This window comes from Neoarius graeffei, chromosome 1 (assembly GCF_027579695.1).
Source record: "Neoarius graeffei isolate fNeoGra1 chromosome 1, fNeoGra1.pri, whole genome shotgun sequence".
Classification (NCBI taxonomy): domain Eukaryota; kingdom Metazoa; phylum Chordata; class Actinopteri; order Siluriformes; family Ariidae; genus Neoarius; species Neoarius graeffei.
The window spans coordinates 124,465,599-124,485,007 of record NC_083569.1 but is presented as its reverse complement, the minus strand read 5'-3'; the positions used below and the strand labels follow the sequence as shown (position 1 = coordinate 124,485,007).

The window sequence follows — 19,409 nt, the reverse complement described above, 5'->3', positions numbered from 1 at the left end:
AAATATGTGACATACTGCCTCACCGTTTTATGAATTTGTCGGAATTTATGTCTTAATTAAAACACTAAAGCACCGGAAGATCAGCTTTTTGCATTGTGAAGGTATAATTAATTTGTTACTGGGGTCCAACCGGACCCCAGAGTAAAGTTTATCTGTCTTTCATTTTATAATTGAATAGCACACTGAAAGTTAACTTCTTTTATGTTCCATAATGAAACTACCAAGGCATTCCTTCTTGGGGTCCATGTGGACCCCACTGCTGCAATAAGCACAGGCTGCAAAACAAAAGCCCTAAATTATTTTACAATTACTTTTTTGTTTTAAATTCTGTAAGAAAAGACCTAAGTTGTAATCCAGAATGTTTTACAGCTGCATGAGCTGCAAAAATCATGTATATAATGCCAATTTTTTTTGTGGTGCTATAATTTGCTACATGTATGCTAGTTATTGCAATATTATTGCATTTATAATACATCATTGATATTCAGCCATAGTGGATTTTGTTCTTCAATAAAGTTATGTCTGTTTGCTGCATTGAATTGGTTCTTACTGCATTGATTTCAAGGTATTCCCTCCTGGGGTCCATACGGACCCCGCCTGGTAGTTTGTGTATGTAAAATTGGCTGGTAGGATGAAGGTTAAGTGTGTTCTTTATGCCTTGGGCCCTTTAGTGTATTGCTGTTATTAATACAAGATGTTCTGAACAAAACTTATCTGGTGATTTTGTCTTTATAAGCTTTAATTTTAAAGAAAAGTATTGGGGTCCAAACGGACCCCACATGGTAAGATTAAGGTGTAAAATAGCATGGTAGGATGAGGGTTAAAAAAAAATCCTTGAGAGGAAGTGAGGTCATGGCAGGGACTTATGTCCATTTTACCTCCAGACAGATTAGCAAAAATCTTCAAACTACAGAGGAAATTAGCAAGCCAGTGTTTCAATGCTAATGCAACAACAACAACGTAGCTATAAGTAGGCGACGGACACACGCAGGCTATGAAACACCGAAATGGAGGATTCCATGAATGAGTTGGACTTTCTGAAACACTGTCAGCCTGAAAAGAGCACATGTTCTTTAAAACATTTTGTACGTTTTTTTTCTTAAGAGATTTTTTTTCCTTAAAAAAATAAACAAAGTTTGTTGTGTTGTAAGTACAAGTTACGACTTCCACGTGAAACATCAAACTCCTGCAAGAAACCCGACAACAATCAACATGAACCTGAATAAACCTGAATTTTTTTCTGTTACTTCAAAAATTACAAAAGATCATAATTTCCTTAAAAAGCTTCAGCTGCAACGACAAAAAAAGAAGTTTCCTGTAAAATACTAAAGTCACACGAGAAGTTCAATAATGAAGACGTAAAAAACAAACACCTGATTTTTTTTCTAAAAAAAAAAAGCACCACGTCATCACATATTTCACTTTACAGAATATATTTATACAATATGTTACACGTTAAATATGATCTTCATCTGAAAGGAATGGAATAAATTGTCTTCTGAATTCTGCTGGAGGTCCAGAGATCCTAAGCCTTTTAAATGCTAGGCTGTTAGCTTATTTAGCAACATGCTAACCGAGAAACTCCTCCAAGAGCAGATCCTGAGGTTCTTTGTAACATCCAGCAAGTCACATGACTGTTTCCCGCTCTTCCTCGATCAACGGGGTGGGTTTTTCATCTGTTGCTATCTTGGATGGCTCGTCCTCCTGCATGTGGAGTTCGTGAGCAGATGACGGGATGGACTGGTCCGACACCGAGCCGTTCTTCACATAGCCCGGAAGGTTACGGTGCCCGTTTGTGCTAGCGTTAGCATTAGCAGGCGTGAGCCGCATGCCAGCGTCACGCTGCCGTGACGTAACGTTGGTCACGCTGGTGTGGGAAACCATTGGCCCGTAGCTGTACGTGCTACTACCGCTGCGTGCTTTACGCTTAAAGTCCAACGCCAGCGTCCTCCGGCTCCATGACTTCTTAATCTCTGCCTGGACCTGGACACGACATAACACCCGAGTTAGCGAGTTAGCATTCACGTTACAGTTTAAAAAACATTACGAATAATTCATTCCAACTCTAACTGATTTATTTATTTTTATCTATAAAAATTGTAGCTGTTTGTGTTTGTGCAGAATCTGATTTGGGGTTTAGCTTCCATCATACGTCGACAGTTTACTCGCTAACTTAAATAGTCAGCGATTTAATGAAGATTATGCTGGCTAACACACCTAGCGAGCTAACTCACCAGGATTAAACAAAGCTAAACAAAGCTTGTGTGGCCTCTTATTGAACAGAACGCAACCATATTGAATTTCTTTAATTAATTAATTAATTAATTAATTAATTAATTAATTAATTAATTTTTTTGTGTGTTTTCAGAGTATTATAATCATATATTTTAGTTATGAATGTTTAAATCTATATATTTTTAAATTAACACAATGCAAATATCACGTCACATAAATTTTTGTATAAATGTCAACCAAAATAAATAAATAAATAGGTACACTACCGTTCAAAAGTTTGGGGTCACTTTGAAATGTCCTTATTTTTGAAACAAAAGCACTGTTCTTTTCAATGAAGATCACTTTAAACTAATCAGAAATCCACTCTATACATTGCTAATGTGGTGAATGACTATTCTAGCTGCAAATGTCTGGTTTTGGGTGCAATATCTCCATAGGTGTATAGAGGCCCATTTCCAGCAACTCTCACTCCAGTGTTCTAATGGTACAATGTGTTTGCTCATTGCCTCAGAAGGCTAATGGATGATTAGAAAACCCTTGTACAATCATGTTAGCACAGCTGAAAACAGTTGAGCTCTTTAGAGAAGCTATAAAACTGACCTTCCTTTGAGCAGATTGAGGCTACATCCACACAACAACGGCAACGAGATTTAAAAAAAAAAAAATATCGCGTCCACATGGGCAACGGATCAGTAAAATTTCAGGTCCATATGGCAACGCAACGCTTGCTGAAAACGATGCAATACACATGCCACACCTCTAGGGGCGCTGTAAGACGGTCCCATCGGAGACACCAGAATAATAGAAGTAAGGACGCATGCACATAAACTATTATGCGCGAGACTTCATATTAGCCACAGTCAGAAAAATCTGTTCGTAAAATTACGTTATAATGACCAAATACAATGAAAAGTATTTTTCCAGTCTCACCTGTGAAAGGTAATCCCATGTGATCTCGTTTGGATGGCAAACCTGTTGGTACAGTTAAACGCAGCACATGAATGAGGCATCTTTATTCTCCGCTTTGCCCCATCCAATATGGCGGCAAGGATGACGTATGATTCTACGCGGAAGGCGGCGTCTTTAATGGTCCGGAATAAATTGAATGCTCCACATTGATGGATTAATTTGTTCTTCTGCACCCTTTTTGAGGAATGTATTGTAGGACTTAAACCAACATCTGAAGATCTTTCGATTACCTTCATTATGTCATATATTAAATATAGTTAGTTTTTTTTTTCTTTTTTATCAGACATCTAGTTTTTAGGTTTGTTTACCTGACATGTTTCGACGTACGACTGTCGTCTTCCTCAGAGTGTCACCGGATGTTATTGGTGACGCATCTTTTATCAGCTGATGTTTCCGAAGGCGTGGCCTTCCTGTCTGGATTGACAGGTCGGTCACGCCTTCTACTGTCTGTTCATCCCCTGCAAGATGGCACTCCAGGTATGGGAGAGCATGTATGCTCCCTCATCTCGGTTGATGGTCCTCGGGCTTCGCTTACGGATCTCTATGGCCTCCCTGATCCAGCGCTGATGTTTGTTATCTTCTGTGCGGATGACTCTGGCATTCCCCCAGTCCATAATATGATTTTCCCTTTTACAGTGATCTGTTATGGCTGACTTATAATTTTCCTGTTGTGCCTTTTCTTTTATTGTTCGGGTTTGTCTTGTAGCTGTCTCCTTTTCGCACTCTTTCTTATGTTCATTTTTTCTTGTGTTGAAACTCCTTCCTGTCTCCCCGATGTAAGTTTTATTGCATAATTGACATGGAATCTCATATATGGTGTTGCATCTGTTGTCCGGATGTATTCTGTCTTTGGGATGAACCAGGATCTGACGGAGTGTTGTGTGTGGTTTGACAGGTGTGTTAATGTTGTGTTTCCTCATTGCTCTTTGAATGCGTTCCGTTATTCCTCTGATGTATGGTAATGTCACTACTCCCCTGTGTTCTTGTTTGTTGGTTTGTTTTTTCTCTTTCTTCTGTGTTTTGTTGTTCTTAACCTGTTCCACCCCTTTGGATATTGCCCATTGTGGATATTGACATGCCTTCAGTGCGTGTTGTATGTGTTGTTCATCCTGTTCTTTGTCCTGTGGATCTGTAATTATTGCTGTGCGTTCATGTAATGTTCTGACTACTGATATTTTGTGCATTATGGGGTGTTCGGAAGTCCAGTTTAAATATTGGTCGGTGTGTGTGGGTTTCCTGTGTACTTTTATTTTGATGTCCCCATCTTCTGTGTGATGTATTTTTAAGTCCAAAAATGCTATTGACTGCTCCGTTTCCTCTTCATGTGTGGATTTTATATTGCCGGTATTGTCCATGGTGTTGAGATGGTCGGTGAGTTGTTGAGTGTGTCCCCTCTTCACTTTTTCTAGTATGTCATCCACGTAATGTTTCCAGAGTGTTGGCCTGTATTCTGCTGGTATTGTAGTGAGTGCTTTCTGCTCCAGATCTTCCATGAAAAAGCCGCACATGATGGCTGATAGTGGGTCTCCCATGGCAAAACCTTCCTTTTGTCTGTAAATTGTGTTCCTGAACTGAAAGTGTGTGGATGTGGCGATGAATTGAAGGAGCTGAGTGATGTCTTGTACAGTGAGGTTTGTGCGTTTCTTGAGCGTCCTGTCTGTTTTTAATTTGTCTTGTACTACCTGTATGGTGGCTTCCGTGGGTGTTCTGGTGAACAGAGATATGACGTCGTGTGATATGAAAACTTCGTCTTGCTGCATTTTGATGTTTTTTAGTTCTTCTGCCAGTTGTTTTGAGTTTTTGCAGTGTTGGTCTGTGAGTCCTAGTAATGGTTTAATTATTTCGCTGAGTGCTTTTGATAAGTTGTATGTGACTGAACCAATGCTATCTACTATGGGGCGTAATGGTGTTCCTGGTTTGTGTATCTTTGGTGTTCCGTAAATCCTGGGGATGACATTGGCTGTGGGTACTAAATGATTGTATGCCTGCTTATCTATTTTATTTTCATCGAGTAGTGGTTTGAGTAGTGCTTTAAGTTTCTTTTTCTTGTCTTCTGTTGGGTCTTTTCTTAATATCTCAAAGGCATTGTCACTGAGTAATTCAATCATTTTCTGTTCATATTCATCAGTGTCCATAATAACTGTTGTCCTGCCTTTATCTGCTGGGAGGATTGTGATGTCTTTATTTTTTGCTAATGTTTTCATAGCTTTGACTTCCTGTTTTGTGATGTTGCTGGGTGGTGGTTTGGCCGTTTTCAATATATAACAGACCACTGCAAAAGGGAAAATCATATTATGGACTGGGGGAATGCCAGAGTCATCCGCACAGAAGATAACAAACATCAGCGCTGGATCAGGGAGGCCATGGAGATCCGTAAGTGAAGCCCGAGGACCATCAACCGGGATGAGGGAGCATACATGCTCTCCCATACCTGGAGTGCCATCTTGCAGGGGACGAACAGACAGTAGAAGGCGTGACCGACCTGTCAATCCAGACAGGAAGGCCACGCCTTCGGAAACATCAGCTGATAAAAGATGCGTCACCAATAACATCCGGTGACACTCTGAGGAAGACGACAGTCGTACGTCGAAACATGTCAGGTAAACAAACCTAAAACTAGATGTCTGATAAAAAAAGAAAAAAAAAACTAACAACATCTGAAGAGGTGAGATCGCTCCTTTTTTTCCCTATTTTTGCTGGCGGGATTGACTCTGCCCTAAGGGCTATTCTCTCTCTCTCTCTCTCTCTCTCTCTCTCTCTCTCTCTCACTTTGCACCATTACACAATAAATATTCACAGTGAAAATATTTTGTAAGCGGGTTTCATGAACCAAGTTATAGGATTTGTTGACAACTCGCATCGAGTTCGTTACACTTCTAGCCGGAGTGAAGCACATGTGGTTGTGACGTCATCGTAAACAAATCCGTTCTACTCATCCAGACGACTTCGCAACGGCGCCGTTGCCAGATCTTTCCACTCTGGAACCCGTTCTCAAAAGATTTCATTTTGGGGCACCCAAAACGCCGGTGCCGTGTGGACGCAAGGCCGAAACGATACACCTGAATCCGTTGCCGTGTGGACAGGGCCTGAGTTTCTGGAGCATCACATTTGTGGGGTCGATTAAATGCTCAAAATGGCCAGAAAAATGTCTTCACTATATTTTCTATTCATTTTACAACTTATGGTGGTAAATAAAAGTGTGACTTTTCATGGAAAACACAAAATTGTCTGGGTGACCCCAAACTTTTGAACGGTAGTGTAAATTAATGACTAAATAATTAAACAATTCGTCAGATTAGACATGTAGACACTTTGATGCTCTGAAAATAAGTTAGAAAAAAGCCTGATGGTGTTTTAATGCGTTAATGTTGAACTGTGAGGCGAAGTGATGAAGGGTGTGATGATAAACACAGTGATGGAGGTGATCTTACCTCTCCGTTACAGAAGCAGTAAATAATCGCAACAAAGAAACCCTGCAATGAGAAAAACACTCAGTGATGAATTCCTGACGAGGGCACTGTGAGCTTTACACGCGTTTACACGCGTTTACACGCCACTGTACTGTGAACAGTTACGTTCTTACGCATCCTGATTTCTTCAAAAGGGGGTGGGGCTTAACTTACACTTTACATCAAAGAATAGTCGAAGGTGTCACATTGTACGATGATATGGATTTATTGTCTTTAATAAATCCTCCCTCTTCTTTGAAGGACAATGAGAACTTTGTTAACAAAATATAAAATAAAATTTTTATGGGCGGTTACATTAAAAAATGAATAAGAAAGGAGGGAAAACAAAAGTAAATATTACACATATGCACATAATATAGTATCGCGTTTATCACTGTATATCATCAATATATAAAGTTTATATCGACTATTAAAGCCATTCCTAAAGAAAGGAAGAAATAAAAAAAATCAATAAATTTTTTTTTAAATACTTTACATAGATCAAAATCAATAAAACAGGAATGAACAACAGTAGCTATAAAGAAGGAAAGAAATGTAAAGAGAAAATTAAAAAAAAAATATTTAAATACTGTTAATTGTACTGCAGTATTGTTTTTAACTTGCTCCACCCCTTTTAGAGGACAAGACGTTGTTTATTATTATACAATTTAAAGTTATGGACAATTAAAGCCAGTTCTAATACAAAGAGAGAGAGAGAGAGAAATAAATGAATAAAATAATACGATGTCAATAAAAGAAAATTCATTGGTGAAACAGGAACACATGAAAATGAGAAATAATTTAAACAGTGAATTAAATAAACATTTAATGGGGAGGAAAATAAAAAAGAACAAAACAGAAAGAAAAAAATACATATAAAAAAATAAGAAAAGGTGAAAAAGATTTAAAAAATACAATAAAGATAAAAATATATATAGTCTGTAACTGAAGCAGGACGTGATCACATGATTAGCAAGATTCTGTTTCAACGCTAAACAACGACAAATGGCTACGTGCAAGTTTGTCATGATGAAGCTCAAAAATTTCAGCAAACTCGGTACCTGGAAGGAGTTAATGAGCATCTCGCAGTGCATCTGAATCTGCCAGGGCACTCCAGACACTTCTGTGTATGGCATGGCCATGAACACGATGTAGTGAACGCCGAACAGCGGCATCAACACCAGCGTCGACTTCAACAGCTTCCTGCACACAAGCAATCACAATAACAAAAACAATAATAATAATAATAATAATAATAATAATAATAATCATCATCATCCTCATAGCATGGCCACAAGAAAAAGAAAATTAAATGAATAAATTTAAAATAAGCAAAAAATAAACAAACAAATAAATAAATAAACAAATTTTGTTAATTTCAAAGTCACTTGTTCAGTAATTAAATATTTAACATCAAACGTCATGCTAAATTTGCTAAAAATTAATAATATTTAATAGAATAAATGTGCAAAAAACAAGAATTTGCATAAAATTAAAATTTAAAAAAATTAATTATACCAGTGTCGTTTATGTAAATTAACTAATTAATATTCCTAACAAACTAAAATTAAATTTAAATGAACTAAATTAGCTTTGAAACTTCAGACAAAAAGTAAAACCTTCAGTAATTAGCCATTCAATACTTGTTATACAGAGTAACAGAAGCCCCCAAACCAAAAAAGTAATAAATAAATAAATACATTTATTTATTTATTTATTCATTAATATGTTAATGTAACTGAATGTTATTATCTAATATTTTTAAAAGCTGTTGGTCCAATTAATTAAAAAAAACAAAAAACCATGAACGCGCAAGTGAAACAAATAGCAAAAATAGATGAGTGACTGATAAAAAATGAATTAAAAATGGTAAAAAGATATAAGCACCAAAACTAACTTGTACCTTGCAATGTTCATACAATCCCCCCTCCCCCCCAGTAAAAAAAAGAAAAAGTTGGGATGGTGTGGGAAATACAAATAAAAAAGAAAGCTGCGATTTGTAAGTTTACTTTGACTTGTATTTCAGTGCAGACAGAATGAACCTGAGATATTTCATGTTTTGTTGGTCAACTTCATTTTATTTGTTAATATCCATCCATTCCTGCATTTCAGACCTGCAATACATTCCAAAAAAGTTGGGACGGGGAAATTTAGGGCGAGTAACGAGGTAAAACAATTAAATAATGAGGTGATTTGAAGCAGGTGATGTCAACAGGTGACTGTAATCATGATTTGGGACAAAATCAGTCTCCAGGAAAGGCCGAGTGTTTGAGGAGTAAAGACAGGCTGAGGATCTCCAGTTTATCAACAAATGCGTGAGAAAATTATTGAAATGTTTAAAAACAATGTTCCTCAAAGAAAGAGAGGAAGGGATTTGGATATTTCACCCTCTATGGTGCAGAATATCATTAAACCATTCGAGAAATCTGGAGGAATTTCGGTGTGTAAAGGGCTCAAGCCTAATCTGAACCCCCGTGATCTCCGATCCCTCACTGCATCAACAACCGTCATTCATCTACAGCTGATAGAACCACATGGGCTCAGGATTACTCTGGCAAACCTTTATTAAGCTACAATACGGAGTTACATCCACAAACACTAGTTAAAACTTTACTGTGCAAAAAGGAAGCCTTATGTTAACTGTATCCAGAAGCACCGTCGACTTCTCTGGGCTCGGAGGCGTCTGGGATGGACCATCACACAGAGGGAATGGGTATTGTGGTCAGACGAATCAGTATTCCAGGGCTTTTTTGGAAGAAATGGACACCATGAGCTCTGAACCAAAGAGGAAAAGAACCATGCAGACTGTTACCAGGAACAAGGCCAAAAACCAGGGTCTGTCATGGTATGGGGTTGGGTCGGTGCCCTTCGCAAAGGTAACTTACACTTCTGTAATGGAGCATTAACTTTTTTGAAATGTGTTGCAAGAATCAGAATTGAAATGTGTTTATTTTGGCAAAACAACAAAATTTACAAGCTAAAACAACAAATAATGTGCTGTTGCATTGTTTTGAGTGCAATACAGGTCAAACATTATTTACACATCACTGTTTTCACTTTTAATTTCAATTTCAACTTCAACACACCGTCCCAACTTTTTCAGATTTGGGGTTGTATAAGAAAAAAAAAGTTAATTTAGCAAAGTAAACTGATTAAATAGAACTCCATCATGTTCTAAGCGTTTTATTTATTTTGTATTTTAATTACTTTATGAATATTTGAGTTTAAAAACATCAACGAATCAGTTATGCTGTTTGAAACACTAAACAAGACAAAATGCTAAAAAATAAACCCATAAATAATTAAAATGAAATATAAATTAAATAAGGAAACTGCAACAGCCAACAGTGCACAAACAAACAATAAAAAACTAATTAAATAAATAAAAAATAAAAATAAAAATATTTCTCCATTTCAACCTTTGAAAAACAATTAAGAATAAATAAATAAATAAATGAATAAATATCAGCATGTCAGTAATATGCTGCTTTACTAAATCAACACTAAATATGAAAATAAATTATATCATAAAGTAAAATAAAAAATTCATTAAAAGAAAAAGGTAAGACGTGTAATTGCTGTAACTGACTCTTGATGAGGTTATTGTTCACCTGTACTGCTGTCTGCTGTCACAGCGGCCAGCGTTACTTTCTCTCAGCTTCGTCGCCAAAACTCGGATGATGTTCAAGAAGAGCAGGAAATTAATCTGTAAAATAAAAAAAAAAAATAATCAATGTTTATACATTATCCATTTAAACGTAGTTAGTTAGAAATGCATCATGTCTGTTTGTAGTGAAACGCCAGAGTGCTACAGTAACAGTAATAAGAATCCACCCTGACTCCACCCTGACTCCAGAGTTCTGATTGGTCAGGGGGTGCTGAAGCTGAAAATCACAGGTTTATATTAATGAGTCTGTTCTAATATACAACCCCGATTCCAAAAAAGTTGGGACAAAGTACAAATTGTGAATAAAAACGGAATGCAATAATTTACAAATCTCAAAAACTGATATTGTATTCACAATAGAACATAGACAACATATCAAAAGTCGAAAGTGAGACATTTTGAAATTTCATGCCAAATATTGGCTCATTTGAAATTTCATGACAGCAACACATCTCAAAAAAGTTGGGACAGGGGCAATAAGAGGCTGGAAAAGTTAAAGGTACAAAAAAGGAACAGCTGGAGGACCAAATTGCAACTCATTAGGTCAATTGGCAATAGGTCATTAACATGACTGGGTATAAAAAGAGCATCTTGGAGTGGCAGCGGCTCTCAGAAGTAAAGATGGGAAGAGGATCACCAATCCCCCTAATTCTGTGCCGACAAATAGTGGAGCAATATCAGAAAGGAGTTCGACAGTGTAAAATTGCAAAGAGTTTGAACATATCATCATCTACAGCGCATAATATCATCAAAAGATTCAGAGAATCTGGAAGAATCTCTGTGCGTAAGGGTCAAGGCCAGAAAACCATACTGGGTCCCCGTGATCTTCGGGCCCTTAGACGGCACTGCATCACATACAGGCATGCTTCTGTATTGGAAATCACAAAATGGGCTCAGGAATATTTCCAGAGAACATTATCTGCGAACACAATTCACTGTGCCATCCGCCGTTGCCAGATAAAACTCTATAGTTCAAAGAAGAAGCCATATCTAAACATGATCCAGAAGCGCAGATGTCTTCTCTGGGCCAAGGCTCATTTAAAATGGACTGTGGCAAAGTGGAAAACTGTTCTGTGGTCAGACGAATCAAAATTTGAAGTTCTTTATGGAAATCAGGGACGCTGTGTCATTCGGACTAAAGAGGAGAAGGACGACCCAAGTTGTTATCAGCGCTCAGTTCAGAAGCCTGCATCTCTGATGGTATGGGGTTGCATTAGTGCGTGTGGCATGGGCAGCTTACACATCTGGAAAGACACCATCAATGCTGAAAGATATATCCAGGTTCTAGAGCAACATATGCTCCCATCCAGACGACGTCTCTTTCAGGGAAGACCTTGCATTTTCCAACATGACAATGCCAAACCACATACTGCATCAATTACAGCATCATGGCTGCGTAGAAGAAGGATCCGGGTACTGAACTGGCCAGCCTGCAGTCCAGATCTTTCACCCATAGAAAACATTTGGTGCATCATAAAACGCAAGATACGACAAAAAAGACCTAAGACAGTTGAGCAACTAGAATCCTACATTAGACAAGAATAGGTTAACATTCCTATCCCTAAACTTGAGCAACTTGTCTCCTCAGTCCCCAGACGTTTACAGACTGTTGTAAAGAGAAAAGGGGATGTCTCACAGTGGGAAACATGGCCTTGTCCCAACTTTTTTGAGATGTGTTGTTGTCATGAAATTTAAAATCACCTAATTTTTCTCTTTAAATGATACATTTTCTCAGTTTAAACATTTGATATGTCATCTATGTTCTATTCTGAATAAAATATGGAATTTTGAAACTTCCACATCATTGCATTCCGTTTTTATTTACAATTTGTACTTTGTCCCAACTTTTTTGGAATCGGGGTTGTATTACTGTTTCTATAGTAACAGCTTGTTCACAGGGACTCATACAACACCACATAAACTCTGTGTGTGTGTGTGTGTGTGTGTGTGTGTGTGTGTGTGTGTGTGTGTGTGTGTGTGTGTGTAAGTAAAAACTCACTGCAATGGCTGTCAGAATGGGGATCTGTACTATCCATTTCAAATTACCAGCACTCAGGTCCCAGCACCTGCGTCACACACACACACACACACACACACACACACACACACACACACACACACACACACACCATTTGTCACACAGTCTATCCATCCTCAAAACACAGGTTGTCACCTCAACACTATTGTGACTGACAGACCATACTTATTATTTCTAGCAGCAAATAGTGTGTGTGTGTGTGTGTGTGTGTGTGTGTGTTTGTCACTTACTCTGTGTCAGCGAGTGTGGCTCGAACAGTCGCCCAAACAGTGACGAACATGGCAGGAACGCCTGGAACACAGAAGAGGGACAGCGAATCAGAGTCAGTCATGAAGTGAAAGTCATTAACAGCAGACAATAATAAACAAACCATTCATTAATTCAAATTGTGTGTGTGTGTGTGTGTGTGTGTGTGAGAGAGAGAGAGAGAGAGAGAGAGAGAGAGAGAGAGAGAGCTCCACTTCAGTGTGGATAATAATAGAAAGCCAAAAAAACTTATGAACCTTTAACCCTGAATGGAAGAAAATACAGAGGGGAAAAGAAAAGATTTGAATGAGATACAAATTTAATAAAAAAAACCCTCCAGTGTGAGATCCGAGTGCATCAATGTGAGATCCGAGTGTATTAGTGTGAGATATGAGCAAATCAATGTGAGATAATAGAGTAATCAGTGAGAGATCCGAGTGTATCAGTGAGATGCGTGAGATGCGTGAGATGCGAGTGCTTCGGCGTGAGATACGAGTGCATCGGCGTGAGATACGAGTGCATCGGCGTGAGATGCGAGTGCATCGGCGTGAGATGCGAGTGCTTCGGCGTGAGATACGAGTGCTTCGGCGTGAGATACGAGTGCATCGGCGTGAGATACGAGTGCATCGGCGTGAGATACGAGTGCATCAGCGTGAGATACGAGTGCATCGGCGTGAGATACGAGTGCATCGGCGTGAGATACGTGTGCATCGGCGTGAGATACGAGTGCATCGGCGTGAGATACGAGTGCATCTGCGTGAGATACGTGTGCATCAGCGTGAGATACGAGTGCATCAGCGTGAGATACGAGTGCATCAGCGTGAGATACGAGTGCATCATCGTGAGATACGAGTGTATCGGTGTGAGATACGAGTGTATCGATGTGAGATACGAGTGTATCGATGTGAGATACGAGTGCATCGGCGTGAGATACGAGTGCATCAGCGTGAGATACGAGTGCATCAGCGTGAGATACGAGTGTATCGGCGTGAGATACGAGTGTATCGATGTGAGATACGAGTGTATCGATGTGAGATACGAGTGTATCGCATGAGATAACAGTGTATCAGTGTGAGACATGAGCATATCCGTGGTCACGACTCGTCCAAGATGTTAGATGACACCACTGCATCCACATTGTATGCGCTGTGCACACACACACACACTTCGCACAGTGTGTACAATGCAGGCACAGTGAGGCCCAAATACAAATATCCCTTAACACACACACTGTCTGGCTCATCAGAGCCTCTGAAAATATTAACATGACTCATTACACTGCCTTTGAACACACACACTCCCCCCAGAGTTATTTAATACTGTGGCCTGCGATTATTGGCCTTTCACTTCACAACGTCCAGTTTATATAAAAGAAATCAGGAATGCGAAGTAGCGGCAGTAATTACTCTCATTTTCATTTGTGAAACCTTTCTTTCTCTCCTTGTCATGTTTCAATACGAGGAGCTAATTGCTAGTGAGATCAAAGCACCATGACAAACAATAGAACACACTCACTGTTCCCAAAAGTACATGAAATATGGAAGAAAGAAATAAAGAAAGAAAATAATAAATAACTGCAAATTAAAAAATAAAGATAAATATTTTATATATTATACATATAATAAACAAATATTATAAATAAATGTTATTTAATGATATTTACATGCCATTTATATAATAAACTTGTCAGATCGCAAGCACTTACAGATGCAATTTCAGGGGAGAGTGGATGTGATACAAACTGCAGACAAAGCCAAAACGTGAGTCAGAAATCGTAGTCAGGAAACAGGCGTGGGTCGATTGATCGGTGAACAGCGTAGTGTAGGGCAGACAAGAAGACGAAGTCGAATGAGATCAGGAACAGAGGTCATACTCACTTCTTGATTTGCCCACTTTGCCTGGCCATTGGACTGAGGATGATATCCAGAGGTGAGGCTAACAGATACTCCCAGCCTGTCCATGAACCTTGACCAGAGTCATGAAATGAAGTGGGGACCCTGGTCACTGATGATGTCCTCCAGTCTCGTCTCGTCTCGTCTTTTTCCGCTTATCCGGGACCGGGTCGCGGAGGCAGCAGTCTAAGCATGGAAGCCCAAACTTCCCTTTCCCCAGACACCTCGGCCAGCTCCTCGGGAAGAACACCGAGGCGTTCCCAGGCCAGCCGAGAGACATAGTCCCTCCAGCGTGTCCTGGGTCTTCCCCGGGGCCTCCTCCCGGGGGGACATGCCTGGAACACCTCCCCAGGGAGGCGTCCAGGAGGCATCCGAAAAAGATGCCCGAGCCACCTCAGCTGGTTCCTCTCGATGTGGAGGAGCAGCGGCTCTACTCCGAGCTCCTCCCGAGTGACTGTGCTTCTCACCCTATCTCTAAGGGAGCGCCCAGCCACCCTGCGAAGGAAACTCATTTCAGCCGCTTGTATCCGCGATCTTGTTCTTTCGGTCATTACCCAAAGCACATGACCATAGGTGAGAGTCGGAACGTAGATCGACCGGTAAATTGAGAGCTTCGCCTTTTGGCTCAGCTCCTTCTTCACCATGACGGACCGGTAAAGTGACCGCATCACTGCGGAGGCCTGCCGATACCCGTTGGCTGCCTCAGGAGTCCCGGAGGTCAACATGGCCCGATAGGACTCCTTCTTCAGCTTGACGGCATCCCTTACTTCCGGTGTCCACCACCGGGTTCGGGGATTGCCGCCACGACAGGCACCGGAGACCTTGCGGCCACAGCTCCGAACAACTGTGTCCACAATGGAGGTAGAGAACATGGTCCACTCAGACTCAATGTCCCCCGCCTCCCTCAGAAGCTGGGAAAAGCTCTCCCAGAGGTGGGAGTTAAAGACCTCCCCAACAGAGTGCTCGGCCAGACGTTCCCAGCAGACCCTCACCATACGTTTGGGCCTGCCAGGTCTGTCCAGCTTCCTCCTCCGCCAGCTGATCCAACTCACCACCAGGTGGTGATCAGTTGACAGCTCAGCCCCTCTCTTCACCCGAGTGTCCAAGACATAGGGCTGGAGATCAGATGAAACGACTACAAAGTCAATCATCGACCTCCGACCTAAGGTGTCCTGGTGCCACGTGCACTTATGGACACCCCTATGCTCGAACATGGTGTTCGTTATGGACAAACCGTGACTAGCACAGAACTCCAATAACAAAACACCACTCGGGTTCAGATCGGGGAGGCCGTTCCTCCCAACCACGCCCCTCCAGGTGTCACTGTCGTCGCCCACGTGAGCCTTGAAGTCCCCCAGTAGCACAATGGAGTCCCCAGTCTGAGCACCCCTCAGTACCTCTCCCAGGGACTCCAAGAAGGCCGGACACTCTATACTGCTATTTGGCCCGTAGGCACAAACAACAGCAAGAGCCCTCTCCCCAATCCGAAGGCGCAGAGAGGCGACCCTCTTGTTCACTGGGGTAAACTCCAACACATGGTGGCTGAGCTGGGGAGCTATAAGCAAGCCCACACCAGCCTGCCGCCGCTCACCACGGGCGACTCCAGAGAAGTGGAAAGTCCAGCCCCTCTCGAGGAGCTGGGTTCCAGAGCCCAAGCTGTGCGTGGAGGTGAGCCCGACTATCTCTAGCCGGTACCTCTCAACCTCCCGCACAAGCTCAGGCTCTTTCCCCCCCAGCGAAGTGACATTCCATGTCCCAACAGCCAGCCGCTGTGTCCGGGGATCAGGTCGTCGAGGCCCCTGCCTTCGACTGCCACCCAATCCACACTGCACCAAACCCCTACTGCTACCTCTGTGGGTGGTGAACCCACAGGAGGTCGGGCCCACGTCACCTCTTCGGGCTGAGCCCGGCCGGGCCCCATGGGCAAAGGCCCGGCCACCAAGCGCTTGCATATGAGCCCCAACCCCGGGCCTGGCTCCAGGGTGGGGCCCCGGCTGCGTCGTACCGGGCGACGTCACGGTCCTGGATTTTTTCTCCATAGGGTTTTTTTGGTGAACTGCTCTTGGTCTGGCCTGTCACCTAGGACCTGTCTGCCTTGGGAAACCCTAACAGGGGCATAATGCCCCCGACAACATAGCTCCTAGGATCATTCAAGCACACAAACCCCTCCACCACAATAAGGTGGCAGTTCTAGGAGGGGATGTCCTCCAGTATCCCATAATAATCACATCGCCCTTTCTCACCAATCTCCCACAGTCTCAAGGTTACACAGTCATCTTGGTTATAATTGACAGGTTCTCCAAAACCCTCAGACTCATCCCACTTTCAGGTCTTCCTACAGCATTTGAAACTGCCAAACTACTGTTTAACCATGTTTTCCATTACTATGGGATGTCCTCCAGTATCCCATAATAATGGAAAACATGGTTAAACAGTAGTTTGGCAGTTTCGAATGCTGTAGGAAGACCTGATAGTGGGATAAGTCTGAGGGTTTTGGAGAACCTGTCAATTATAACCAAGATGACTGTGTAACCTTGAGACTGTGGGAGATTGGTGAGAAAGGGCGATGTGTGACCAGGGTCGCTGGGATACTGGGAGAGGACATAGTTTACCAGCTGGAGGAACTCTGGGGATCTTGGCTTGGGCACAGGCACAGCAAGATGAGATGTAGTGGTTAATGTCAGATATCATGTTTTCCCACCAATACTTGTGTTGAAGGAGCTGGTAGGTGCATTGACTGCTGGGATGTCCAGTGACAGGAGAAGAGTGTGCCTAGGTGATCAGTTTGCCTCTAAGTCTAGGTGGGACATGCAAAAGACCTGGAGGGCAGTTTTCTGGTGGACTTGTGGGTTGAGCTTGTCTGATTTCTTTGTCAACATCCCAGGTGACGGCTTGCAGAAAACATTCAGGTGGAAGGATTGTGGTAGGTTCTGACAGTTGAGGTGTGGAAGTGTGAATTCCGGAGAGAGTGTCTGCTTTGATGTTTCTGGAACCTGGATGATAGGAAATGGTAAACTGGAATCTGGTGAAGAACAGTGCTCATCTGGCCTGATGTGGGTTTAATCGTTTAGCTGTCCTCAGATATTCCAGATTCTTGTGGTCTGTCAGGATCATGAATGGGTGTGCTGTGCCCTTCAGCCAGTGCTTCTACTCCTCCAGGGCCAGCTTGACAGCCAAGAGTTCTTGATTCCTAATATCATAATTTCACTCAGTGGGTATGAGTTTCTTTGAGTAGAAGGCTGTAACTAGGGGTCGTTCTCCAAGGTGCTGCGATAGAACCCCTCCAACTCCCATTTCTGATGCATCTACCTCCACGACAAATGGTTTAGAAGGATCTGGGTGCTGAAGTATAAGGGCTGTGGTGAAAACTTCTTTCAGCTTGCTGAAAGCCTGATAGGCTGCTGGAATCCAGTGGAGGCAATGGGGTCCCTTCTTCAGAAGACTAGTGACAGGGGCCGCGACAGAGCTGAAGCCGCAGATGAAGTGGCGGTAGAAGTTGGCGAACCCCAGAAAGCATTGAGGCTCCTTGATGGAAGTGGGAGTTGGCCAAGATGTTACAGCAGCGACCTTGGCTTGATCCATACTCACTCCCTCAGAGCTGATGACATATCCCAGGAATGAGATCTGGCGGACATGAAACTCACATTTCTCAGCTTTAACATATAGGTGGTACTGGAGCAGGTGAAAGAGGACAGATCTGAAGTGATGGGTGCTTTCATCTGGGGAGTAGATCTGGATGTCATTGATATAGGCAATTACGAACCTCCCCAACATGTCCCTGAGCATGTCATTGATGAGGCACTGGAAGACACTGGGTGTGCAAGAAAGGCCATAAGGCATGACCAAATATTTGAAGTGACCTGCCGTGGTGCTAAAAGTGGTCTTCCACTCATCACCCTCACGTATCCTGGCCAAGTTGTAAGCGCTGTGAAGATCGAGTTTGGAGAATATTTTGGCCGATCTGAGTTGCTCTAGAGCTGATGGAACCAATGGAAATAGATAGGGATACTTTTCAGTGATCTGGTTCAGGCCTCGATAATTTATACATGGCTGGAAGCCCTGTAGAAAGGAGGTTCTTTTCCACAAAGAAAAACCCAGGTGAGGCTGTAGGGCAGACAAGAAGACGAAGTCGAATGAGATCAGGAACAGAGGTTGTTAACAGGAAGTCAGAATGATACATTGCGAGAAGTGCTTGTGACTGCTGAGCTTATACGGTATGGAGTTGGTAATTACAGGGTAACAGGCTGCAGATGAAGGGGTTAGAATCCCGGTGACAGAGGGCGCTGTGGCTCTTGGGAAGTGTAGTACGGAGCAGCCATTTTTGGAGGCTGCTCCTAACTCTGGTTTTTCAGCACTGTTATTGACAAAAATTAAGAGTAGAAAAATGGAGAAAGAAAGAAAGAAAGAAAGAAAGAAAGAAAGAAAGAAAGAAAGGTGTGTATTCTCTGTTTGTATTAGCCTTAATGCAGTGCACTATAAGCAGTGAGTTAGGTTATAAACATATAATAAAGTGAGTAATGAAATAAAGTATAAAGTTTCTGAAGAAATTAAATCTAAAAAAAAACCCTTTCAGAACACAGTTTCCACTCAAAATGTCCCTGTAATTAATCAGAAAGCAATTTCTGCTCCATCACACATTGAGAACAAGACCAGGTGAATATTTAACTGTTTGTAGCTCCGCCCCTTTACTTACCCCAGCCAATGACAGTGAAGCCCCAGAGGTACTTCCTGTCAGAAAAGAAGGTCATGAAGATGAGGCTGTGGAGATAAAGACCTTCCACCAGGATCCAGTAATAATTTGTCGCAAGGAAGTACAGGAAGAGCGTGACGGTGATCTTACAGCCGATCTTCAACAACAAAAACAACAACAACAACAATGAGGAAATTAATCAAAAATAAAAATGCATTTTATC

The 19,409-nt window shown here is 41.8% G+C and overlaps 1 protein-coding gene across 1 annotated transcript in view; it reads right to left on the bottom strand.

Annotated features, from left to right (window-relative positions):
• Positions 1 to 1,553: 1,553 nt before the first annotated feature.
• Positions 1,554 to 19,409, bottom strand: part of pth1r (parathyroid hormone 1 receptor) — a 67,748-nt gene continuing 49,892 nt past the window's right edge. Inside the window, exons 10-16 of the mRNA XM_060920794.1 lie at positions 19,190 to 19,343; positions 12,589 to 12,649; positions 12,320 to 12,386; positions 10,265 to 10,359; positions 7,715 to 7,856; positions 6,636 to 6,677; positions 1,554 to 1,983 (exon numbers count right to left, since the gene is read on the bottom strand). Of these exons, the coding sequence (XP_060776777.1) occupies positions 1,627 to 1,983; positions 6,636 to 6,677; positions 7,715 to 7,856; positions 10,265 to 10,359; positions 12,320 to 12,386; positions 12,589 to 12,649; positions 19,190 to 19,343 (918 nt within the window). The 3' untranslated portion in view covers positions 1,554 to 1,626. The remainder of the gene's footprint in view (positions 1,984 to 6,635; positions 6,678 to 7,714; positions 7,857 to 10,264; positions 10,360 to 12,319; positions 12,387 to 12,588; positions 12,650 to 19,189; positions 19,344 to 19,409) is intronic.